The 21,692-nt window shown below is 37.9% G+C and overlaps 1 protein-coding gene across 6 annotated transcripts in view; it reads right to left on the minus strand.

Moving 5' to 3' along the window:
* BEND5 (BEN domain containing 5) overlaps positions 1-17,773 on the minus strand; it is an 840,137-nt gene extending 822,364 nt beyond the window's left edge. For 5 of the 6 annotated variants that reach the window (XM_001235270.7, XM_046944499.1, XM_015291230.4 and 2 more), the window contains exons 1-2: positions 17,715-17,773; positions 2,723-2,845 (exon numbers count right to left, since the gene is read on the minus strand). In XM_001235270.7, the coding sequence (XP_001235271.5) occupies positions 2,723-2,845; positions 17,715-17,757 (166 nt within the window). In that variant the 5' untranslated portion in view covers positions 17,758-17,773. The remainder of the gene's footprint in view (positions 1-2,722; positions 2,846-17,714) is intronic. The other variant, XM_046944497.1, reaches the window with a different exon arrangement.
* Between the last annotated feature and the right edge of the window lie 3,919 nt (positions 17,774-21,692).

The following is a 21,692-nucleotide window of genomic DNA, read 5'->3' on the forward strand; positions in this document are numbered from 1 at the left end:
TTAAGTGCAAGCTACAATTCGGTTAGCTAGCTCATCTGAAAAGGATGTGGAGAGTATAAAGGATCACAAATTTAATAAAAGTCAGTAGTGCCATGCTATCATGCATAAGATTGGACTGAGTCACATAGAAGTAAATAGATTGCAAGGCATATCATGCAATAGTCTACAAGGTATTGGCATCAGCATATCTGAGTATCATGTTCATCTAGGTTCACCGCACATCAAGAATGGCTGAAAGTGGTCCAGAGGAAATAAAGAACAATAGGAAATTTGGAAAATCTGGCCAGTGAGGAAGTATTGAAAACACAGCAATTATTTAACCCAAGGAGTGAAAAGGGAAGATAACAGCTTTCCACAAAGCCAAAAAAGGAATAATCTTTTTGTACCTATTGTACTGGAAAAGAGGTAATGCATTTTTGGTGAGAACATCTCTCATTGAAAGAATAAGTTACTTATAATGAGCAATCAGCACCATAAGAGTGGGTTTCTGCTTATGTATTGAAATGTTCCTCACTAAAAGTCTCAACAAGAAGGGAAGATAAACATCTGTCAGGAGTAGTAAAAGTAGTATATTTTATTTTTTGATAAAAGAATGGACATAAAAATCAAACTGAAATAGACATTGTGATTTCTTCTATTTCATAAGAACAGGGTCCTTCTAAACAGCAAAATGGGCATTGCTTTTCCAACTACATGAAAACATCTCCGCCTCAAATCCACACTCCTCAACACTACTTAAAAATGACAGCCATTACAAAAAAAATGTAATATAATTAATAGTATTTCTTTTACTTGTGTTAATATTTTTCCTGTTTTCTACAAGTTCAATATTCTCCCTGTTGTGTTCCATTTCTGCAATAGAAAAAAATCAGAGCAATTGAAAAATAAGTATAGAAGGGAATCTTCAGTTCTATTAACCAGATATTTCAAGATGACATAGCATGTAAAGATAGAATGTAAAGGCTGAACTCCAGCTTGAAGGAGTCCAATGCTCTCAGTGTGGTCCTGTGTGCAGCCAGGAGTTGAAATTCATGATCCACGTGGGTCCCTTCCAAGTCAGAATATTCTTTGATTCTGTGAAGTGCTGTATAATACTCTTTAGTTGATAGTAGGGGATAGACTGTTGCCTTAATAACAATTTGATCAAATATTCAGTAATCAGTTAATTTGTTTTGACCCATTAAGTTACTGTAAACAATTATTTGGCTGACATAACAATAAAGTGAACTTACAAATTAAGTAAACACATTATTAGTATTCTTGCTAATACATCATCATGCAAAAATAAATGAAGTTATTAATTTTTTCCTTAATTCTATTTTGGAGGTGTCTGAATTTGCAAAGCAATGGAGACTCATCATGCTACAGTGTAAACAAACAGTATTTCATATAGCATCTGTCTGTACCACATGCTATGACTGTCAAATTAAGAACAGAACCTTTGAACTGCATCAGAGCTTTATTTTAAAAATAAATTCTATTGTTCAAGAATTGCAATTGAACCACCACGGCATTCTTTGCATTACTTCACATATAATTTCATGGCTGCAATTGATCCTTTCTTTCACTGCACAGCAGCTTCATACAATAAACTGAATCTCTTAACTTGGCTAACAGACAAATTTCATGAACTTTTTTCAGACTTAAAGATTCATAAATCAATAACTTTCATGAAATAGCATACAAAATATTTTAAGAAATGTGTTAATGTTAGAACTTCCAGAGATACACACTAGAAATGATACTTTTTAGTAGTAAACTGTCATTTACACCCTTTACACAAAATAATCAAAGGATTTAAATAACTCAGTTTAATATTTATCCAGGAACTGGCAGTCACCATTCTACCCCGAGGCATGCAACTCCTCATAAAAACCTCATTTTACATGACACTCTAGCAGTTTTGGCATTACTAGCATCTCTCACATAAACCATGCTGGAAACTGTAGTTTATCTTGCCAAATGCCTTTTGTACATATGGTGTTTAACAGCACTCCACAGGTCTGTAAGCCAGTAACAATAGATATAAGCTAAAAATCAGGAGACAAGCATATATGTAACATGTAGCTCAGTTTAAGTCTTCATGACAATATATTATCCATATACCTTCACAAACATATAAACATACATAATTAAAAAGATAATTTTAATTTGTATACTAACTATAACTCTTGTAAAAATAGTTTCTTTCAATTTGAAATGCTTCCTAAAAAGTTAATCTGCTCCCATTGACAGAGACAGAACTTGCAACAATCTCAGCAACACAGAAATCAGCCACAAGAAGCACAAATAAGAAATATAAATGTGTACTTGTTGTCTTCAAATATAAGATTTTTTTTAACTATGTAAGGATGGGCTTGGTACTTACTTTGTCAGGTTAAACTCTGCAACAATCTTCAGAATTATTTTTTAATAACATTCATAATATCCTGAATCTTCAATTAGTTGTTTACAAATACTGTATGTATAATAAGGCATATAACACTAGAAAAAAACATTTATGTATCTACATTTAGTAAAAGACTCAATGAAAGGCATATTGTAGGCAGTAAACTCACATTCTCTCTTACATTTGGGCAGTCCGATTCTATGTCAAACTCTGAAGAAAATCAGCGAGTAAAATAGTATTTAATTGAAAACTTTAAGGCACTTTTGATCAAAATGAGTGATGTGTGTTACTTCTTTGACAGTTTGGTAACAAAGTAATACTGAAAATGCTTACCACTTTCAAAACAGGCATCAAATACCAGATGTCCTTTTTTAGGTTGTCCAGAATAACCAGTTGGGAGAACAGTGTACTTGTTCACATTCCCTGCTATGATTTCATCACCTCCTATGACACTACCTGTTGCAGCAAAAGTAGAAATAAAGCATGAGTATAAAAAAACAATAGGTGGATGCACTTCACTAAATAATATGGAATTCACAGCAGTCAATGAGCTCTTTCATTTCAAAGTTCACTTAAGAATTTGGATAAAATATTGTATATTAAAGCTTCTCTAACAAACCACACAGCCTGATTTCTTGCATTTCCATGTTCTACAGTTGGAACTCTCATGCAATGAAGTTTAATCCTCAGCTGGATTTACTTTGTTTGAGTGGAGCTCTCTAATATGTATACTTTGCATGGACTCCCTAGAACCAAACACCAATCACAGCATATTCCTATGGGCATTAATGTGATCTTTTTCCTCTATCCCACTGCCTGTTCTCATACATCTTATTGTAAACTTAGAATCTCTGAAAACAGTTAAGTCCCACTCCCATTTGGAAATGCTAAGTTCTTAAGAGAGAGAGAGATATTCATGGAGAGGTGATCATGCAAACTTTGTTTTCTCAGCAAACAGGGCTCAGAAAGAACTTGAGCAAAGAAAAATTTCAAAGATATATTTTATTTTGAAATAAAGAATGTATGAGGCCATTTTCTACACTACCACATGACTTCTGTCAGAATACACCATTAGTGTATACATTGAAAACCTTCTCCTCTCAGTCAAATACCACTGTCTAGTAAATTACAGCATGTGCAAAAACTGTTTCTAAATAAGAATGCAAAAAAGTGATTTTTCTTCATTTGAGAAACGTAGAAGAAAATATTTGTGTATTGCCTTATACATTTTAATGAAAGATATACAGTAATATAATTAGCTGCTCATTCTTCCGACCTTGGCTCATCTTCTTCATTAATTACTGTTTGGACAAAAATATTTAACAATAGAACAACTATATTCTGTGTTAGGGAAAACTAGAAGTGAACTTTGTCTTCATGTGCAGAAGGCATATGATGGAATAATGGGATGATATCTTATTCCACTCTAAGAATTACGGCTATTGAGACTTCTAGAAATAGACTTTGGTCTGCACTGATTTTTTGACATTTAAATGGGTTATAGGCGATGATGAATGTGACATAAAGCTCAATTTGTTTTATTTTTATATTGAAAACTATTTCACATAAATGTTACAAGCAATTCATATTGCCCTGAATGATGAAAACAGCTTATTAATTAAAAGTGACCTTTCCATACATAAATGTATTCCACCTCTTGAGGCAAAACACCTTAGCTGAGGTAACAAATTACATCAGTGTGTTAGTGACACCACAGCTAAAGGGTCTGGCAGCCCTTCCATTATACACCCATATTTTCAGAGGTATATAAATTCAGATTAAAAAAAATGAACATCTATGTCAACACTTGGCATATAAATCTGCAGTCTTCCAGGGAAGAAATTTGAAACTTCCTTTGAAAAGTCCTGTAACAGAACAGAGAATTTAGAACTTCTCTTATTTCATCATAATACAAAAATTGAGAAATACTGCATGTTATTATTTTTTAGCCAAATCACCAATTGTAACCTCAAAGTTACTAGTTTGAGAATGAATGATTACCCATAGATAGCTATTTACCAGTAATTGTTTTCTTTAAATGTGGAATCATTTGCTTAACAGTATTTTCAGGCATGCTTCTTACTCTGCAGAACCTAGCAGCATTACTGATACATTTTGCTTAAAGACCGGTAACACCAGAGGCAGATCTAGACCTGAACAGTGCATCCATATGTCTGCATGGCCACGATCATGTCACTCAATACAACTTATCCCACTGAATTAGGCAATCTAATTCATAACAGCAGCCACAGAAAAAAACCTATCTCCTAAGTTGCATTTCAGCACCACTTTGATTAAGAGACCCCATGTATCTGTAGCAGTTAGTCAAATACATCATTTGCAATCCAACACACCAAATCCAAAATACAAAGCAACATTCAAGGAAAACCTGCAGATGTCCCCCAAGAATGCTGGAGTAGTCAAGGACCAAAGTGAAAGACAGGAGGCAGAGAACCAGCTGAGTACAGCAGCAAGGTGACTGAACTCCTCTTGGCTATAATTTTTAGTTGAGACTTTCAAGTGAGCATTAACCTTCTTCTAATTCATAAAAGACTGCTCAGAAATGCCACTTAGATAAAGATGAAATGAGGAAAGATAACAACACTGCCACATTAAGGCAACTGTGGGACAGACAATACTACACAACAACATTATGTCCCATCTGGCCTGTCTTCCTTACCTGATAAAGTAAACACCTAATCCAAGCTTGCACTGCTGTTTTATGAGAGGAGACATGGCTTCACACTTGCCTGTTCAGCAGATGCAGCAAATGCTGCTCATAATACATTATAATCTTTAGATAGTGAGAACCATATCACATGGTGCTGTAAGACCCCTCCCCTTCACAAGTGGGGAGCTCCAAGTAGTTGCTCCTAGATGATGGCAAAGATGCATAACTAAATGTTGTTGGGTAGGATAATAGCACTTCAATCTCAAAGGAAATGAAAGGGGAAGAAGAGAATTAACCGAAGAACATACCACAATATTCTCAAGATCAAGTTGTTCTTTGGAAAAATGGTTAGATAAATATTTATTCTAATCTTCATATCTTAAACACCTGGAGTTTCCAGCAAAACCCTAGGATTTACTTATACCACAGTATTAAACTTCAATGGCAATTTTCTATGAAGAATAAAATCTGTAGGTATATGAAATTGCTGTAAGTCACTACGCAAGGTTTTAAAATACAATCTGGACAGTGTCTTTGGGTGTCTACTTTCATCACTATTGTCATAGTGCATAAACTTCAGATCAAAATAGCAAGAATAAACAGAATCAGTTACAAGGAACTATGATTCTTAGCAGGAAGACTTTGGAAACTTCCAAAGCTTCTTACTACTCTCAAGTTCAAAGGGTCAAGCAAACAGTTTTTTTAATTTAGGCAAAGCTGAAAACAGTATTAGCTATAGTAAACGTCATGCAAATTTAGATACATTCTCTAAAAAGCCCTGCAGCTTCTTGAGAAAGTAAGTAATAGTTATTCCCTGCATCAGGTAAACAATGAACCCACTTCCAGCTGTGATGAACTTCAGAACCCACGGAGATAGCAGCAAGCAGCTATCCCTATGCTACATTAAGTAGAGGAGAGCACAGATACAAAACTTTGCCTGCAAAACCCACATCATACCTATTATCAGGCTTACTACCTAACAAAGATAAGTGAGTGGAAATGTATGATAACATGAAAAGATCCAATAGCTGCAACTGATCTTTATCAACATGTTTCTTTGAATATTATAAATGTCATCAAGACACCTCTCAGTTCATTCTGTTATGAAGACCAAATTAGGCTTCTTGCTGTTGTTCTCTATTGTGAACTACTACTGCTGTTAAGTTATCACTCTTAACAATAGGATGAACAAACAAATTAATTTCCAAATACTCCATTTTTAGTTTTAATTTCGTCTCTTCTGTACAGACAAAAAGTACATAAAGAAATCCAGTGTTCTACACAGGAAAAACAAGCAAACTTGCTTCACTTTTAATTATTGATTAAAAATCTTGTATAGGCTGGCTCTTCTAGTCAGTTTTGAACAACCCAAATATTCTACTTTGGATTCTGCTCAGAAAAGAAATTAAATTCTGAATGATACATTGCTACAATCAGAAAGATTAACATGGAAGAAGGGCAATACAGGAGTATAACAGCAAAGGGACCAGCACAGATAAGATGGCATTTCAAAATAAATAAATGAATAAATAAATGTGCTCACCTGCCTTTAAAGGTCTAGGCTCACAGGAAAAACATTCCAATGCAGGGATCTCCAACCAGAGATCCTTCCCCAGTGGCAGTCAGCCCTTAAATGGGGTCTAAGAGAGGTGCAGCCAGGCTGCAGCCCTTCCAGTCACACAGCTGAATTGCTTTCACCTGTGCTCCCAGGGCTGACCGGGTCCTTTCCCCAGGTGCTCAATCAGTGGTTCAGGCCATGACTCAATAGTTACCATACACACACCAATATCAAGTCACTAGGTCTAAAATATGCACTGTGAAAACTGTTTTATTTTGAGTGACTTCCTGAAACTTAGTGGCTAGATTAATGCCAAATAGAGGAAAATTGTTACAGAATTTTAAAACATACCTTTCCAGCTACCATACTTTCCCTATCTAGATATTGGCCAATTATGATGAAAACTTATACTGTTTAAAGATCTAATAAACAGATTCTCATCCTCCAGAGGCCAAGAGGAGTTTCCAAGTATTGTAGCAAAGACTACCATCAGCCTTGAGCAACGTAGTTATTGTAAACCCATACAAAGAAGTGAATGTGGACGCTCAGTACAGTTTGCAATAAACAGAAATTTGCTCAGATGTTCAACAGTAGCTCCTAATAGCTTCTGAATGTAACAAGTTCATAGATGAATCTTGTTCAATTTATGTTTCGTACTAGAAACTATTATGAAGGATATGCCAATAGCAGTGTCTTCTCCACCAATCAGAAAACTGCAAACAGTGTAATTTTATCAAAATTCTTTTATATCTGCATTTATAGGGGAATTCCAAGAAATCTGTACTGTTAATAGTTCATAATGTTCCACTTTTCTTTGAATATTTTAATTAAAGATTCACATAACCTTGTTCCTAAGCTTCTGCAACACTGGTAGAACTCATGTCTGCTACCAGTTCTGAGCGCTCTATAGCTATCCTAAAAATTCTACAGGCAGCAGCAGTCAGAAACTTGGAATTCCAATTCCACTGGCTTTGGTCTTTACAACCACACATTCTGAAGAAAGGAATGGGCATGAGCCTCAGAATCTAAATACACTGCATAGTGTTGTCAATCTGAAATTTACTCAACTCACTGTCTCTGTAATCAGAAGAGAAAAGGAAAAAAATACATTAAGACTACAAATCCCAAAATTTTGGGAAAAAATACCCAATATGGTACCAACCACGCTTGATGTCTCATCTTCAGGTACTGTGTGCCCATATTGTTACCTCTGCCTGCTTTACAGATCAAGCAGAACAAGAAGACTGTCATAATACTGCATTCTCTCACAGCTTGGTCTAGTTCTAAAAAATAGTAACATCTTGTATTGTTTTTTAGAAACACAATTTGAAATGTAGCATCTTTACAGTAATTGTCACTTCAATTACTTTACTCCCACAGTTTGACCAACAGACTGCTTGTCAAGAGACTGTCTCACAACACTAAGAAGATATTCATAACCAAGAACACATACAAAATAAAGACAAACACAATTTTTGCAGAGATTACCAGGTAAATTCTGAGTTTTGCAAGGGTTCTGAAACTACTCAGGGAAAATAAACTGCCAGCTCATGTTAACAAGTAGAAAAAGCGTATGGTAGGTTGTGTAAATAAGAAGGAAGCATTGCCATTACTTGTTTTTCATTTTTGTATGCTTTTACTTCTACTGAATAAGCTTCTTTTTCTACAGAGGCTACCAGGCAACAGATCCTCTTAACCTTCTAAAAGCAATTCCTTGGCTAATGCACCATTAACTTTTTCTTTTGGGTCAGAAGGCCAAGTACACCTAAATACTTCATGCTTCTTTCAATATACATGTCCAAACAGATATACTTAAGCAGAGGTATGGCACCAAAGCTGAGAGTGGAAAAAGTCTTGTTCTTATCTGCAAATACTTCAAAGTACAACAATCAGCGAAGATGTTCACACGAAGCCTGTACAGAGGGCTTGGAAGTACTGCAAAGAACATTTTGCTTGAGTGCTCATTTTGAGCAGACAGTAGGAGGCCCAAAAGGAAACAGAAACAAAGAAGTACATAAAGGTGCTTTGCCCATGATAAAGTTATCTTCTTACTGGCTGATTAAGCATGAAAAGATGATGAGAAATCTATAATATGTAGTCCATTCAAAAAAGAAAATTAAAAAAAAAAAAAAGGATCCAGATAGATATCCTATTATCAGTCCAGGGTCATTTATACCTCCTTTCTGAAACCAAGTGAAGAAAACTGAACTAAAGACAACATCTGGCTTTGAACATTGATCCCTCATTTGTAGATACTGGTATTATGAGTTTATAGCAAAAGAGAATATGACTTTTTTGGTTTTTTGTTTGTTTTATAGGTAATATTTGTTTCCAGTCTTGAACCTGAAAGTGTAACTTCATTATTTACTTCAAGAGTATTTATCTATTATCTAAACATGGACAATCTCCATGGATATATATTCTTGTCAGATGCAAATGGAAAATGAAATTTTTGTATTTCTTTAGTGAAACCAAAAATATCCAATCAGGTGTGAACAGTTTTCCTATATAAACGAAGAAAAAAGATGCAAGTTGTGTTTCAAATGCAGTAAAGCAAGAAAAAAAATAATATCCATTACTCTTTTTACTGTACTTACAATTTCTAACCTCTCCACTAGAACAGTCATCACCATAAAGGAAAAAAGAATGCTGAAAAAAATGAATAGTGCTGCATATGTTCACTGAAAATTATGTTTATTTTGAAACATTGAAAGAAACAGTGAATTTCATCTGATACACTGATCTATTCTTTAACAAGTATTTGGCATTTGATAATATCAAAGGTATCACATGATGCTACAGTTGCTATAGTAGCAATACATGTTTAAACAAAAATCAGACTAAATAAAAGCATAAAACATATAAATTGTAAGGAAAAGTGTGATACTTCACATATATCTCCCACTAACAGAGAAAGGAGTAAATAATAGCCACAGAACTCAGCTAGTCCTCAGGACTACATCCAAAAAGAAGGCAGTTGTTTGAGAAAGTCCATCCTTTCTGGAAGATAAGAGATGACTCAGAGAATTAGATCTACATATGAATAAGGGGAGATGATGAAATGCCAGTTGAAGACTACATAGGAATTCAAGTTCTAGACCAGCAAAAGATTAGGGGAGAGATGTTTGGTACAAAGGCAATACAGCTGTGGCTTCTAGCTTGGATCTGGCTTTTCTCTAATTCCCAAGTATTCCCCAAAAGCTATCAGATGTGGTACTACACCTAATCCATTCTTTAGAGGTATTTAGGTTTATTTTGGTGTCTATTGTGTGGCTGCAGTAATTGTTGTGGATGGCTTTGTTCAAAGAAAAGAAAATATTTGAATATTACCATGTCTAATTGTCACGAGACATAAATCCAGTTCCTGACTCAACCACTGACATCTTTACACTGGCAATGGATCCTTGGCCGTGGGAGATAGCCTTCCACAGTGGCTCCACCAAGTAAAAAATCCTATGGGGGAGCACATCAGCAGCTTTGCATAACATCGCCCTTCTCTTCAACACTCTGTGTTCCACAGATGATTGGAAAAGAGATGCTCGCATAGTGCTACAACTGCCAGGGTTTAGTGTGACAACTGAAAGTTGGGCCATTTGTAAGTTCAGTGACAATCTCCATCCTGTGTATTACACAACATAATTTTTACATTTTTTCTGGGTTGAAGTTCTACTTTTCCTTGGCTCTCAAGTGTGTATAATTTAAAGATATAGTTTTATCCTTGCTGCTTGTTTACTTTTCGTTTAGCAGAAGGCATGTCTTCTGTCAGTCAACAGTAGTCTTGGACACACAAGACAGATTTTGATTCCTTCACTACAAAGTCAAAATTTTCTTAATTAGAATACATCAAAAATAATTTGGGGATTTTAGTACTACTTTTGGAATAACTTTTTTCCCCAAGGTTGTTGAAATTAATTATTAATTACTGCCATAATTATAATTACTTATTGAAACAATTCCTTTAAATTCTTAGTTGAGAATAGTGTCTTTCCCTCTACTTTCTGAAATAGTCCATTCCAAAAGGCAACTGTTTTTAAGCCATTGAGGATTTCTTCCACCCAAGCACTGCCCACACAAATAGCTGAAATTACTCTTTAGGTAATAAACACTACAACATAATCTAGAATTTCATATCAACTTAAATCATTAGATCATTAGGGTGCTTTATTTTACTCACAAAGTGTAACCACTATAGAGCTAAAGGTTTAAGTGTTGTTTAAGAATTCCTGTTTTCTAACATAAAAGTGTCAGCAAAGCAAATTTGATCCATTAAGTCCCTTGCATCAGCAATGTAGTAACAGGAACACTACTGAGAACGCTACTAATACACCATATTCAGCAGTTTTTTAACTGAGCAAATGCTACATTGATACAATATTTATAGGAATGTGAAATGCATACAAATTATTTCAAATATTCAGAACACAAACCAAAATTTACCAACTCGAAGGCTTATACAGAGAAAGCTCTATGATCAAATTAATAACTATTTGTACTCCTTAGAAATAAAATAACTGCTGGATATAGTGTTATTCTGTGTAGTTACAAAACATCTGTGATTCAGCGGTACTACAGACGGCAAGCACAGGTAAGCAGTCCACAGGCAAGTTCATCTCATGATCCTATTTTACATGGACAGGTCCCCTAAAGTAACCATACTGACTTTGAATTTGTATAGGTTATTTAAGGAATATTTCATTCATTAAGCGTATGCTATCTCATGTGCACATTATATGCATGAAAATATGATAGCCACTTGATAGGTGTTATCCTATTCTAAAGTTTACTGTAATCGCAGAGTAGCTTTACTGCTTATTGCAAATGAAAACACATCAGCAGACCTGTAATGAATTCAGTTGGGCTCTCTTTGGAATGGATTCCTGCTGTTCTGCTCTAGTGTTTCACAGGAACTGATGTTCCTCTTGCTTTTGAAGAGACTGAAATTCAACACATTTTTCAAGGTGATTATGAAACAATACATAAAAGCGAAATCTTGCCAGTTCTCATTCACGACTGAGAGAGCTGCTGCTTAGTAAATAGCTCCATGAATTAGCAAGTAAATGAAATAAAGTCAGCTTATTTATGTAATAATAATATTTCAAGATAACTATTTTCTACCTACACACTCTTCTTAATGGTTGGTTTTTGCCACCACAAATCTATGAAGTTAGCCAGTTAACCATTCTGCAAGAATAGGGATGGATACATTAGAAACTGTATGCCCCACATTGTATAAATGTTATCTCTAACCTTAATATATTATTTAGCCTAAACTAGAATCAATCACGAAAGCACATTACTATATACATACATATGTGAGGGTTTTTTTGCTCATCAAAGAGTTGTGCTAACAATTTTGACACGCAAATTGTAAAATTACTATTAAAAAAAACCACCAAACATATTTTGAACTCTAACGTTAAAAAGTATGGCACTCCAAAGATCTTAGTTGACAAACTTGCCCTCTGTGGCATTGTCAAGAAAATAAGGAGTTACTGAGACAACGTGACATGGGATATGGGGCACGTAAATGTGTACCTATAGCCAATTCTCAGTTACTTGTAATTTGGTTTACATCTATCATAGATTAATTGCAGACACAGCTTGAGGCTGGAAAGACTTATTATCTCAGGTACAATGCAAACTAAACATAGCAATTCTGTGTCAAAGCTCTGCATGCCAACTACATTTGGGGATTACTTGAGAAACCTGAGCTGGTTTCTATAGAATCACACAGTTCTGGAAAAGGGCAGTACAATTAACCCTCCAGAAACTAGAGGGATGCAGCATGGTGCAAACAGCCCGTTTGCAACCTGCAGCACTGCTGCTGAGCAGTGGCAGCACTGCTGGATCTGAATGATGCTAGCAGTAAACATCTGTACCAAATTCTTCCCCGTGTCTTGTAGCACTTGATTCATCCAAGGTTTGGTGTGTTCTGTTATAGTGGTATCCTAGGCAGGAGGAAGGAAAAGGCTAGATAAGTTGCCCAGTTCTGTGACAGATAACATCTATTGTTGTTAGGCATCCTGTTAGGTAATCCTGCTTGCACTGCAGCTCAGTTTCCCAGTCCTGTCAGTGGCCCCACACGGAGATCAAGCCAGCAACCTTTTAGCACAGGAAGCGGAAGGTAAAAGCTATCTTCATGAACTTAAGCTGGACTTTAAAAAAAAATAGTAATGTTGTGTAGGCCATATAAATTCATTCTGAAGGTGGTGTGGCTTTGGTTGTTTACTGGGTTTTTTGTTTGTTTTTTGGATGAGATCCCTGCAAATACAGTGACAGCAACACTGAAGAAACTTGCAGAAACTTGTTTTACAAATCTCAGCATAAAACCTATTTAAATTCACTATATGTCTCATTTTACTTTTTATAAATTCAAAAACCTCATCTCACATGTGCTAATAATTAATAGGGTGCTTTGAACTTCTCTGAAAGAAAAACGTTGGGAGGCTTGAGGTAAGTAACTTTCAAAAGCTTTGATTATCTGTCAAAGAAAAAAGTGTTTGAAATATGGCTAGGAAATGGTAAACCATTAAGAGGTGGCAACTGGAATACCCAACACATTGCTGTTTCTCTTTCTTTTTCTGAAATTATATCTTCTGGCTGTATAAAGGCTTCATTAATATTTCTCAGGTTTCCTTATATGGCAAATTATGCAACAGAACATGATCAAAGCTATAAGCACCAAAAAGATATTAGCAACTCCTCTTCAGCAAATTCTTCCAGTGGGGATTGTTTCAACTAGATAACTTAAAAAGTGGGAAATAGGGGGAGTACGAGTCTAGCAGTAATATACTCTAATGATTATTATATTATTTTTCTGTAGCAACCATTATTCATCTCTGTAAATAAAATGCAAAGTAGAGAATGGTCTTAGAGTGCTTAAAACTTACTAATAAACTTTTCTGTAGCATTTCTATGACTTTGATATGCCTTAAGTATCCATGATGTCAGTAACTTCTGGCAAACATATTTGTTGAACAAAACATATTTTGAATTTGTTTACAAATACATACTGCAGCATTTCATAAACAACTGCAAATAGCTCTTTACCATGTGGGAACATCTGCAAGTCTGGGCCCAATACACTTACAAATTGTCTGATTTGAAACCTTTTCCTGCTGATGGGAGGATACAGGAGGCAGATGCACTTCTTTTCCCCAACACTGGGATTCAGCTATGCGTACAGACTAGTAAACTGCAAAGCCACATAGTCGTGTAGATTAGGAAATGAGCTTTATTGTTTATATACATGTGAACATTGTGAACATTCAGAAAGAATTTAAGAAAGCCTAATTCAATTTAAGAAATTAAATTTGCCTAGGAGAGCAGAAATACTAGTGACGTTCGGCGTTATTTTAAGGACCAAGACTACGAGTACTTGTGTTAAAATAGTTAGGTAATTTACCCTATTTTAAATTTCCTCATGACAAAGCTAAAGAATGAGAGTTTGGTTTCCCATAAGGCTTATATTTAAGGGGAAAAAAAATGACTATAAAACTAATTGTCTTACTTAATTCAGCTCTTTATTTAACAACTAATGGCACCTAAAAGAAAGCAGGAAGTTCTTTATACTAGAATGCATTCATACCATACGTGGTCAAATATTTTTCAAAGAATAATTATTCTTTGAATAATAAAAAGCTCTCCTTCAAAACAGCAACTCAGCACTATCATGTTAAAGTCAGATAAATACTTCCATTTGATCTTCATGTCCAGTTTATGAGAAAGATAAAATGATTATGCAAATACTGATGGAAGTTGGTTTACAGGTTAAAAAATAAGCAAGTGCAGGCAGTCTGTGCTCACTCAGACCTGTTCTTGAAACTTCCTCAGACAATTAATAAAATCATATTTGAGTAGTAAGAATGATGTTGACCTGATTTTTGAAGAAACTCAACTGAACCGGCCATCTTGCCACATATCGTATTTCTAAAGGTGTGAGACATCAAGGCTGTTGAGCAGATCCCTAAGAAGGCAAACCAAGAAACACCTGGAAGTAACTCATTAGTCTTAATTCTTTTCATTCTCCTTCAGACTTCATTCCAAACTTGTGACATGGAGAACCTAAACACAGAAGCTGACAAACTTATGGCTTATTGCAGAAAGCTGATCTGGGAAGTTCAGAGGAACCAGCCAAAAGAATATAACCAAACATATGAAACAGGAACTATTTTAATGGTTGCCTTAATGTCTGCCTAGTCCAAAGTGCGCAGTAGCAGAATATGAACACTGCAGTAGACAGATGTGAAGTAATCTACCTTCTGTGTGAAATCTCAGTCTCATTTGTAACACACAGATTGGCTTAAGCTATGATCTAAAAAATAATGCTAAGTATGACAGTGTAAGAAGGGTTGAAGGCAGTCTTTATTTTGATCTTTGTAGAAAGTTGAGTGTCCTCATCCTCCTCCTCATGAGGAAAAAAAAAAAAAAGGCTTACAAATGTGCAAAATCTACTACAGAAACAAAAATGTTCTACACGGGGAAAAAAAGAATTAAAATATTAAAAGATTTTATAAAGAAGCAGTAACTACAATGACCAGTGTATGAACAATTAACATTTAATTTCCTGTGGCAAAGAATAAGGAAATACAAATAAAACTGAAATACAAAATTCTTACATGATAAAAAGGTATGTTTTCCATAAAGTATAATTGATATACAGAACCTCTTGACACAGCATAGTTTCAGAACTAAATTTAGACAGGTTGAAAACACCTCAGATGTGTATAATCAAACAAGGAGAATAACAGCACTTCCATAACAAGTGATCTGTGCTGCTATAAAGCATAGGTAAGTTACCTTCAGTCTTCCTGTACGGCAGTTTTCTCATTTGAAAATTAGAAAGAACAATATTTCAATAAGGGAAGATAAGACAGCTATTATTTGTGTCTTCTGACTCAGGAACAGAAACATTTGCAAAAACCTGTAACAGCAAGTGCAACATAGTCACACTGGCAAAATCAACTTAAATAGTTTGAACAACCTTGTCCTTTGATAGCTTTTTTTCTCTGTGCAAACCATAGAATCACAGAATCATAGAATCACGAATGTTGTAAAAGACCTCAGAGATCATCCAGTCCAACCACACAGAAAAATTTAAATGTGTGTGAAATGCAGGTTCCAGGGCTAGACTCAGATCTCCTCAAGAATGGCCCAAATCTGACAGAGTATGATGACATACAAAGTAGGACGTGCCATGAACAAGGACATTCCCTACCTACAGTATATGACATCAGTGTCAGAAACCTAAACTAAGTGTGGGGGGAGACAGAAACTTCTTCCAGAGCCTACCATCTATGCCCTCTCTAAATAAATGGGCCAAGAGCACAAGTCTGTTTCATTCAGTTTCCACAAGGCCCGTGAAAATGTAGGACTTTTTCCTATTTTTGTAGCTTTTTGCATTGAAGTTACTCAGCTAGTAATCCAGACAGGAAGGGGCCTGCAAATTAGAGCTACAAAATGGCCAGACAGGCACTGAAAAATTGAAATGAACATGTACCAGGAGCATGCAACAGAACTTGATTTCAGCACAAGCTCATGGAACCAGTGCATTTACAAGGAAATGATGGATTACCCAGCTGAAATGGACATGACAGAGTTAAAAACAAAAACCAAATATTGTAAAGATATAGATTTAAAGGATACAGCAGGTAACACAATGTAAATGTAACTTTATGCAATACTCCAGAAATAGTGATCAAGTTGTACCATGTTATATAGAAAGTTGCTGGCAAGCACATAGGCATAGGTGGATGAAGTTTGCAGAAAAGCTGACAAAGTCAAATGGCCACTGGAGATGCGTTCCATTTCATGGTGCGGTCAGAGCGGATCAGCTGTGTTTAGCACAGTGTTGCACAGCAGATGAAACAAATCACCTGCTCCATGGAAAGCTTAAAGTATAAGAAACTTCTCAATGCTCTTTCAGGGGTTCATAAAGAGTAGGCATGAAACAGACTGGGAGTTCAAGAACCTTAGGCCAGTCTATTCAGATACAGCCCTCGCAGTATTGTTTTTCAGAGGACAAGAGCATTTCACATACTTTTCACTTTATTTCACCTTGAGTGGTCCCAAAATCCAAAGTCAGTTCTATGGACAATGCATCTTCCATACATATGGAGCCACTTCTGAGGGAGAAAAGCACATGCACAGCAGCACAGCAGGCAATGAAAATGAGCTTTTGGTCCAGGAATCTAGGAAATTCATGTGTATGATGTTGTGGGCTATTAAATACTCAGAAAAGCTGTCATAACCTTTGTTTCATCCTCACAGTGTTGATAAATTTTCATAAGTTAGTTTGGGAGCTTTTGTGAGGTGGAAAAGACCTTCACTGTGTTGTTCCAACAGGAGAGACCCCTGTACCTAGACCATCCATACCTCACATGAAGAAGCCCAGAACTTGAGTTTCATCCACAAACTTATCTTCACACACACACAGCCAGTGCTATTGCCAGAGGGGTCTGAATGGGACAATCCCACTTCACCCCTCGGCTTGAGCTCCTGGCAGGGCAGCACATGCCATAAGTGAAGCACTTCTTACAGACCCAGGGACAGGACAGGCAGCACCTGCAGGTCAGCCCAGAGCCAGCAGCACTGTGGCGCGGCTTCAGTTCCAACCCTATGCCTTCACGTATTATTCACTTCCCATTCTAGGTAAAGCAGGGAAAGGTTTCTTGTGTGAGGGCACTCCCTCCCGCCAGTCTTTGCTCCGCTCCTCACGACACCGCTTCGTTCCCCGCGCGCGGCGCTGACTGCCCCACAGAGCCCCGCAGCCGGAGCTGTCCCCGCCTGGGTCCTGAGCCAGCCCGCGGCCCTTCCTCTTTCCCTGCTCCCACGGCCACCTCGCCCCTGGAAGATGCCCCTCCGGGGATGGGACTTTCCGCTCTTTGCATCTCCCCGTGCAGGGAGCTCCATCCCTGCTCCGGGCCCCTTCTGCACCTCAGAGCTTCCCTCCCTTTCCCCAGCGAGAAGAGCTCCGTTCCCCGCACTCCAAGCGAGGCAGGATTTCTCCTCCCTGCTGGAGGCCCCTCGCCTTCATCCCCTGGAGATGGGGTCTTTTTCCCTCTCCCCCCGCCCAGGCGCCTGCGGCTGGCACTGACCCGTCTCTGCCGTCCTGCTCCTCTCCGCCATATTTGTTGTCATCCCCTCAGCCTCCCCCCCCCACCCCCCCACGGCGCGAGACGCTGCCTGGGCGTCACCATGGCAACGCACGTCACCGCCAGGGGAGCCCTGCGCTCCCCCTCAGCCCGCGCGCAGCCGCCGTGGCGCGGCGGGAACGGAAGGGAGGGGATGGACGCCGCGCTGACGGTGCCCCCCGCCCGGGAAAAGTCATCTCGGCGCGGAGGCAGCCCGAGAGGGGGCTGCAGTCGCTGGGCTGCCGCTGCCGCTGTCTCCCAGACCGGCGAATGTGGCCGCTGTGCGTGAGGGAGCGGCGGGCTGTAGGGCAGTGCGTGAGGGGCGCTCCCACCTCGCTGCGCGGGCGGGCCGGGCTGGGGACGGAGGTGTGCCACCATCCCGCCCTACAGCAGAGCCCACACAGCGCTCTGATTAGCGAGCAGTTATGGCCACTTTTTTCCCTCATTTTTTAGGGCAGCCCAGTGGGGGGCTTCATTATGAGTGTGTGTGTTGCCCGTCTGTCTCTCGCCCTAGCAGGTGAGTGCGACCATATGGCAAATACAGTCAGGCTTCCTGGGGGACGGCAGGGCTCCTACGTGTGCTGCAGGCCCGCTGGGTGACGCCCACCATGTGGCAAATACAGCAGTGAGTTCTGTGGTGCAGAGGGGCTAATTATGTGTGTGTTTCCCCAGAGACACGGAGTGCTGGGTCTGACCGTGCATGTCTCACTAATGCAAACCTGAGACAAAACCTTCATCACATGTCCTCGGTGCAGGCTGCAAGCCTACAGAAGCGAGGTTAGGCGTGGGACAGGCAGCGTCACAAGTGCAGGCACACATCCTTGAGTCACTGGTATTTGCATACATGGACAGACACGAGGGATGAGCACACTCCAAACTGAGTGGCTAACTGAAATAGGAAGTGTGGGTGCAATGCTAAGCAATGGAAATGGGCAGGACTGTTTATGGCTACATAAACATTGATGTGTTTGCTTACTTACAGCTAATAAATTAATGTTACCACTGAGACCAGTGACCTGTTTGTGAAACACTCCAAGCCTGAAAATCAAGGCAAGTGAAACCGTATCTTTCTCCATCTAAAGTGCTGTAATTTAAACATTACTTTACTCTCTGTCTTCTTATCTGGTATGTACATTTTCTGCTCCAGTGCAACACCTCATAACAAGACTCACATGGTTCTACACAGCTAGATTTTTCTGTAGGATCTGCTACATCCTCTTCATTGTGTTTTCCCCTGGCTTTTGCAGCCTTGTCAATTCTTCCTTCAGTTCATACTGCTCTGGTTATTTTTCTCTTCATTCTCAACATATTTCTATACCACAGCCACAGTCACAAGTTTTCAAACACAGCCACATTCCTGTGCCAGTGACTAAAATATCTGTCTAAAATAGTGCACCAAGGGGGCTTTCTGATGGGATTAGAAGTCCTGATGGAACATGGATATTGTTCTTTGCTTTGTGCCAGCACTCGAAAGCCATCAAGGGACGTCTAGTTTCAAGCTCTGGAAAAAATAATGTCTATACTTCTTCAGCCTTCATAAACTACAGGTGGTAACTAGGATACTGCAAAGGCTGGTTTGTCTCACTGCTGACAATGAACAATGGTGAGCACCCCACCCCATGCTCTCCATCCACGCCATTTCCCTGGCCTAGAAAATCTCCCAGGCCTTGTTTGTTGCTTGGCAAATGATCCTGAGAGACCTCACTTCAGATTATGCTGCGTGTATACTCTTCCGTCCATTCAGACCTCATTGATGACTGCTTATATCACATGTTCTGTATATTCATTTGGAAACATTATTAGCACTAATTCAAGTTTTTAATGCACTTTACATTCTCCCCTAGAAACTCTCTCCATGCATTACTGTACCTCCTGCCTGTCTGCCACATAAACTACAGACCTAACCTGATTGCTTTTCCTTTTTATTTTTCTAGCCTGTTATCTGGCTTTCTCCCTGCAAAGTTGACCATATCAGTATCAGCAGCTACGGCAACTTTTTTGTTTTTGATAATCTTTTATCCTGTCTGTATAACTTCTTTTATTTAGGTTCCCTGGTAGCCATGTCCCAGTCCTTCTTAAAATACTTTCTCATAACATTCAGCTCTTCATTCTTTTATCTAAACTTTCCTTTTTTATCTAGGTCTTACATAGTTCTGTCCAAGTCTGCAGCTCTAGTCTGGTTTCTTATGTCCCTGAGTCCCCTATCCCCTTTGTTCTACTTGCTATTCCAGCTTTAGTGTCCCCTCATCCATATTTCATTCCTATCTATTAATAGTCAGATAGCATTTTTCATCTGTAAATTTCTAAGAATTAAGCGCCTGGAGAAACCTTCCAAATCAGTTCTTGGTATGACCTTCTCTTTATTCACATTTCTCTGAGAGACTCACTTCTATGGTGACCACAAATACTAATCCAAAGGCCTTTTGCCTCCAGCTGCCAGACTGGTAACTCAGATATTTGTAGGTGTATTGAAATAAGAGGTATCTGGGGAAAGTACTTTTTTTCAGTCAAATTAGCTTTTCTGAGTTAACACACTTGAAAAACCTAGAAATGCCACGCTCAGGTTTTTTTTAGTCTGAGTTTAATGCTATGTTATAGTCACCTCACCAAGCTGAAATGATGTTAAATATAGATGATATGCAGTCTTTCCAAAAACAGTGAGCTAATTTGACTTGAGAGAAGAACTGGAAAGTTCATATTGAAAGTTCTTTTGAAAAGAGAAATATAACTGAATGGTGTGAACTTAAAGAATGAGGACTGAAAAATGAGGGAAAGAATTATCAGGAGAAGCACTTGTTCATTTTTATTTATGCATTTTTAGAGCATGTGAAAAGATGTTAGGGTGCTCTTTAGTATAAAGATGTCTTTGGTCCCTTCCCTTCCAAAGCTAGTAATCTAATTTTGGACATTGTGAAACAACAGGGAGTAACAGAATACCACAGCAAAATGCTATCTCCTTGGTTATCTTCACATTTATTACTTCAGCCATATTCTTTATGTTATTGTATCCCTCCTTCAATATCTTAGCAAGCAAAAGCTACTTCACTTTTATGGCTCTTCACAGCTTATTCCCACCCTATCATCTTTTAATATCCTATGGAGAAATCAACGTCTTCCCCCCACACATTTCATTCAGTAATAACTCTACTTGTTACATTTTCAAACGAGCACCTTCTTGCTTTCCCTCACTGCTGCTTCTCACTCCCACTCACCTAATTTTTCTCCTTCAAATCCCTCCCTAAAAATCTCCTATGCTGTGATGTCTACTAAAGAAATGATAATAAATAGTCAGCTGTGTGCCAAGATTACTGTCTGTCATTGTGACTAGTGTTGTCTTATTCTGATCTCTGTCTGTCTCCGGCATCAACTTGTGCGGACTGAAAGTGACTTGAAGCAGGCCGTCTTTTTGCTGTGTTAGATATGGGTTCCCGGAGTGGACTCTTAAGAAACATTATATAAACAAATAAAAATAAACTGCAGTAATAGAAATACAAATGGAAATACTGGCCAAAACCAGGAAGATTAGGCAATTATTCAGTTATGATTCATCAGCTTAGACAAATTTACATAAAAATTAATGTGACTGACAACTCCGTTCTAAATATCGAGGAAGAAATTATTTTTCTAAATATGGATTTGTGCTTTCTGTTTATTTATAGTCTACAGGGACTTGAGTGTGCTGGTTTTTTTATTATTTCTTGTATTTAAAATGTTAGATTTTCTATTGTTTTGTTTATCTCTTGCCACAGCCCACAATACTGTATGGCTACTAAAGAACGTGAGACAACATAAAGCCACAAATCAAATAAAGGAAAAATTATTTCTAATCACTTCTTTTTTTCTTAACATGAACATAATTCAAATATGTCAAAGGTAGATTGATTTGCATTGTGCATTCAGTACTTCCGATTCAACTAGAGGTGGCTGTGGTCAATACATATC

Source organism: Gallus gallus, chromosome 8 (genome assembly GCF_016699485.2).
Source record: "Gallus gallus isolate bGalGal1 chromosome 8, bGalGal1.mat.broiler.GRCg7b, whole genome shotgun sequence".
Taxonomy (NCBI): domain Eukaryota; kingdom Metazoa; phylum Chordata; class Aves; order Galliformes; family Phasianidae; genus Gallus; species Gallus gallus.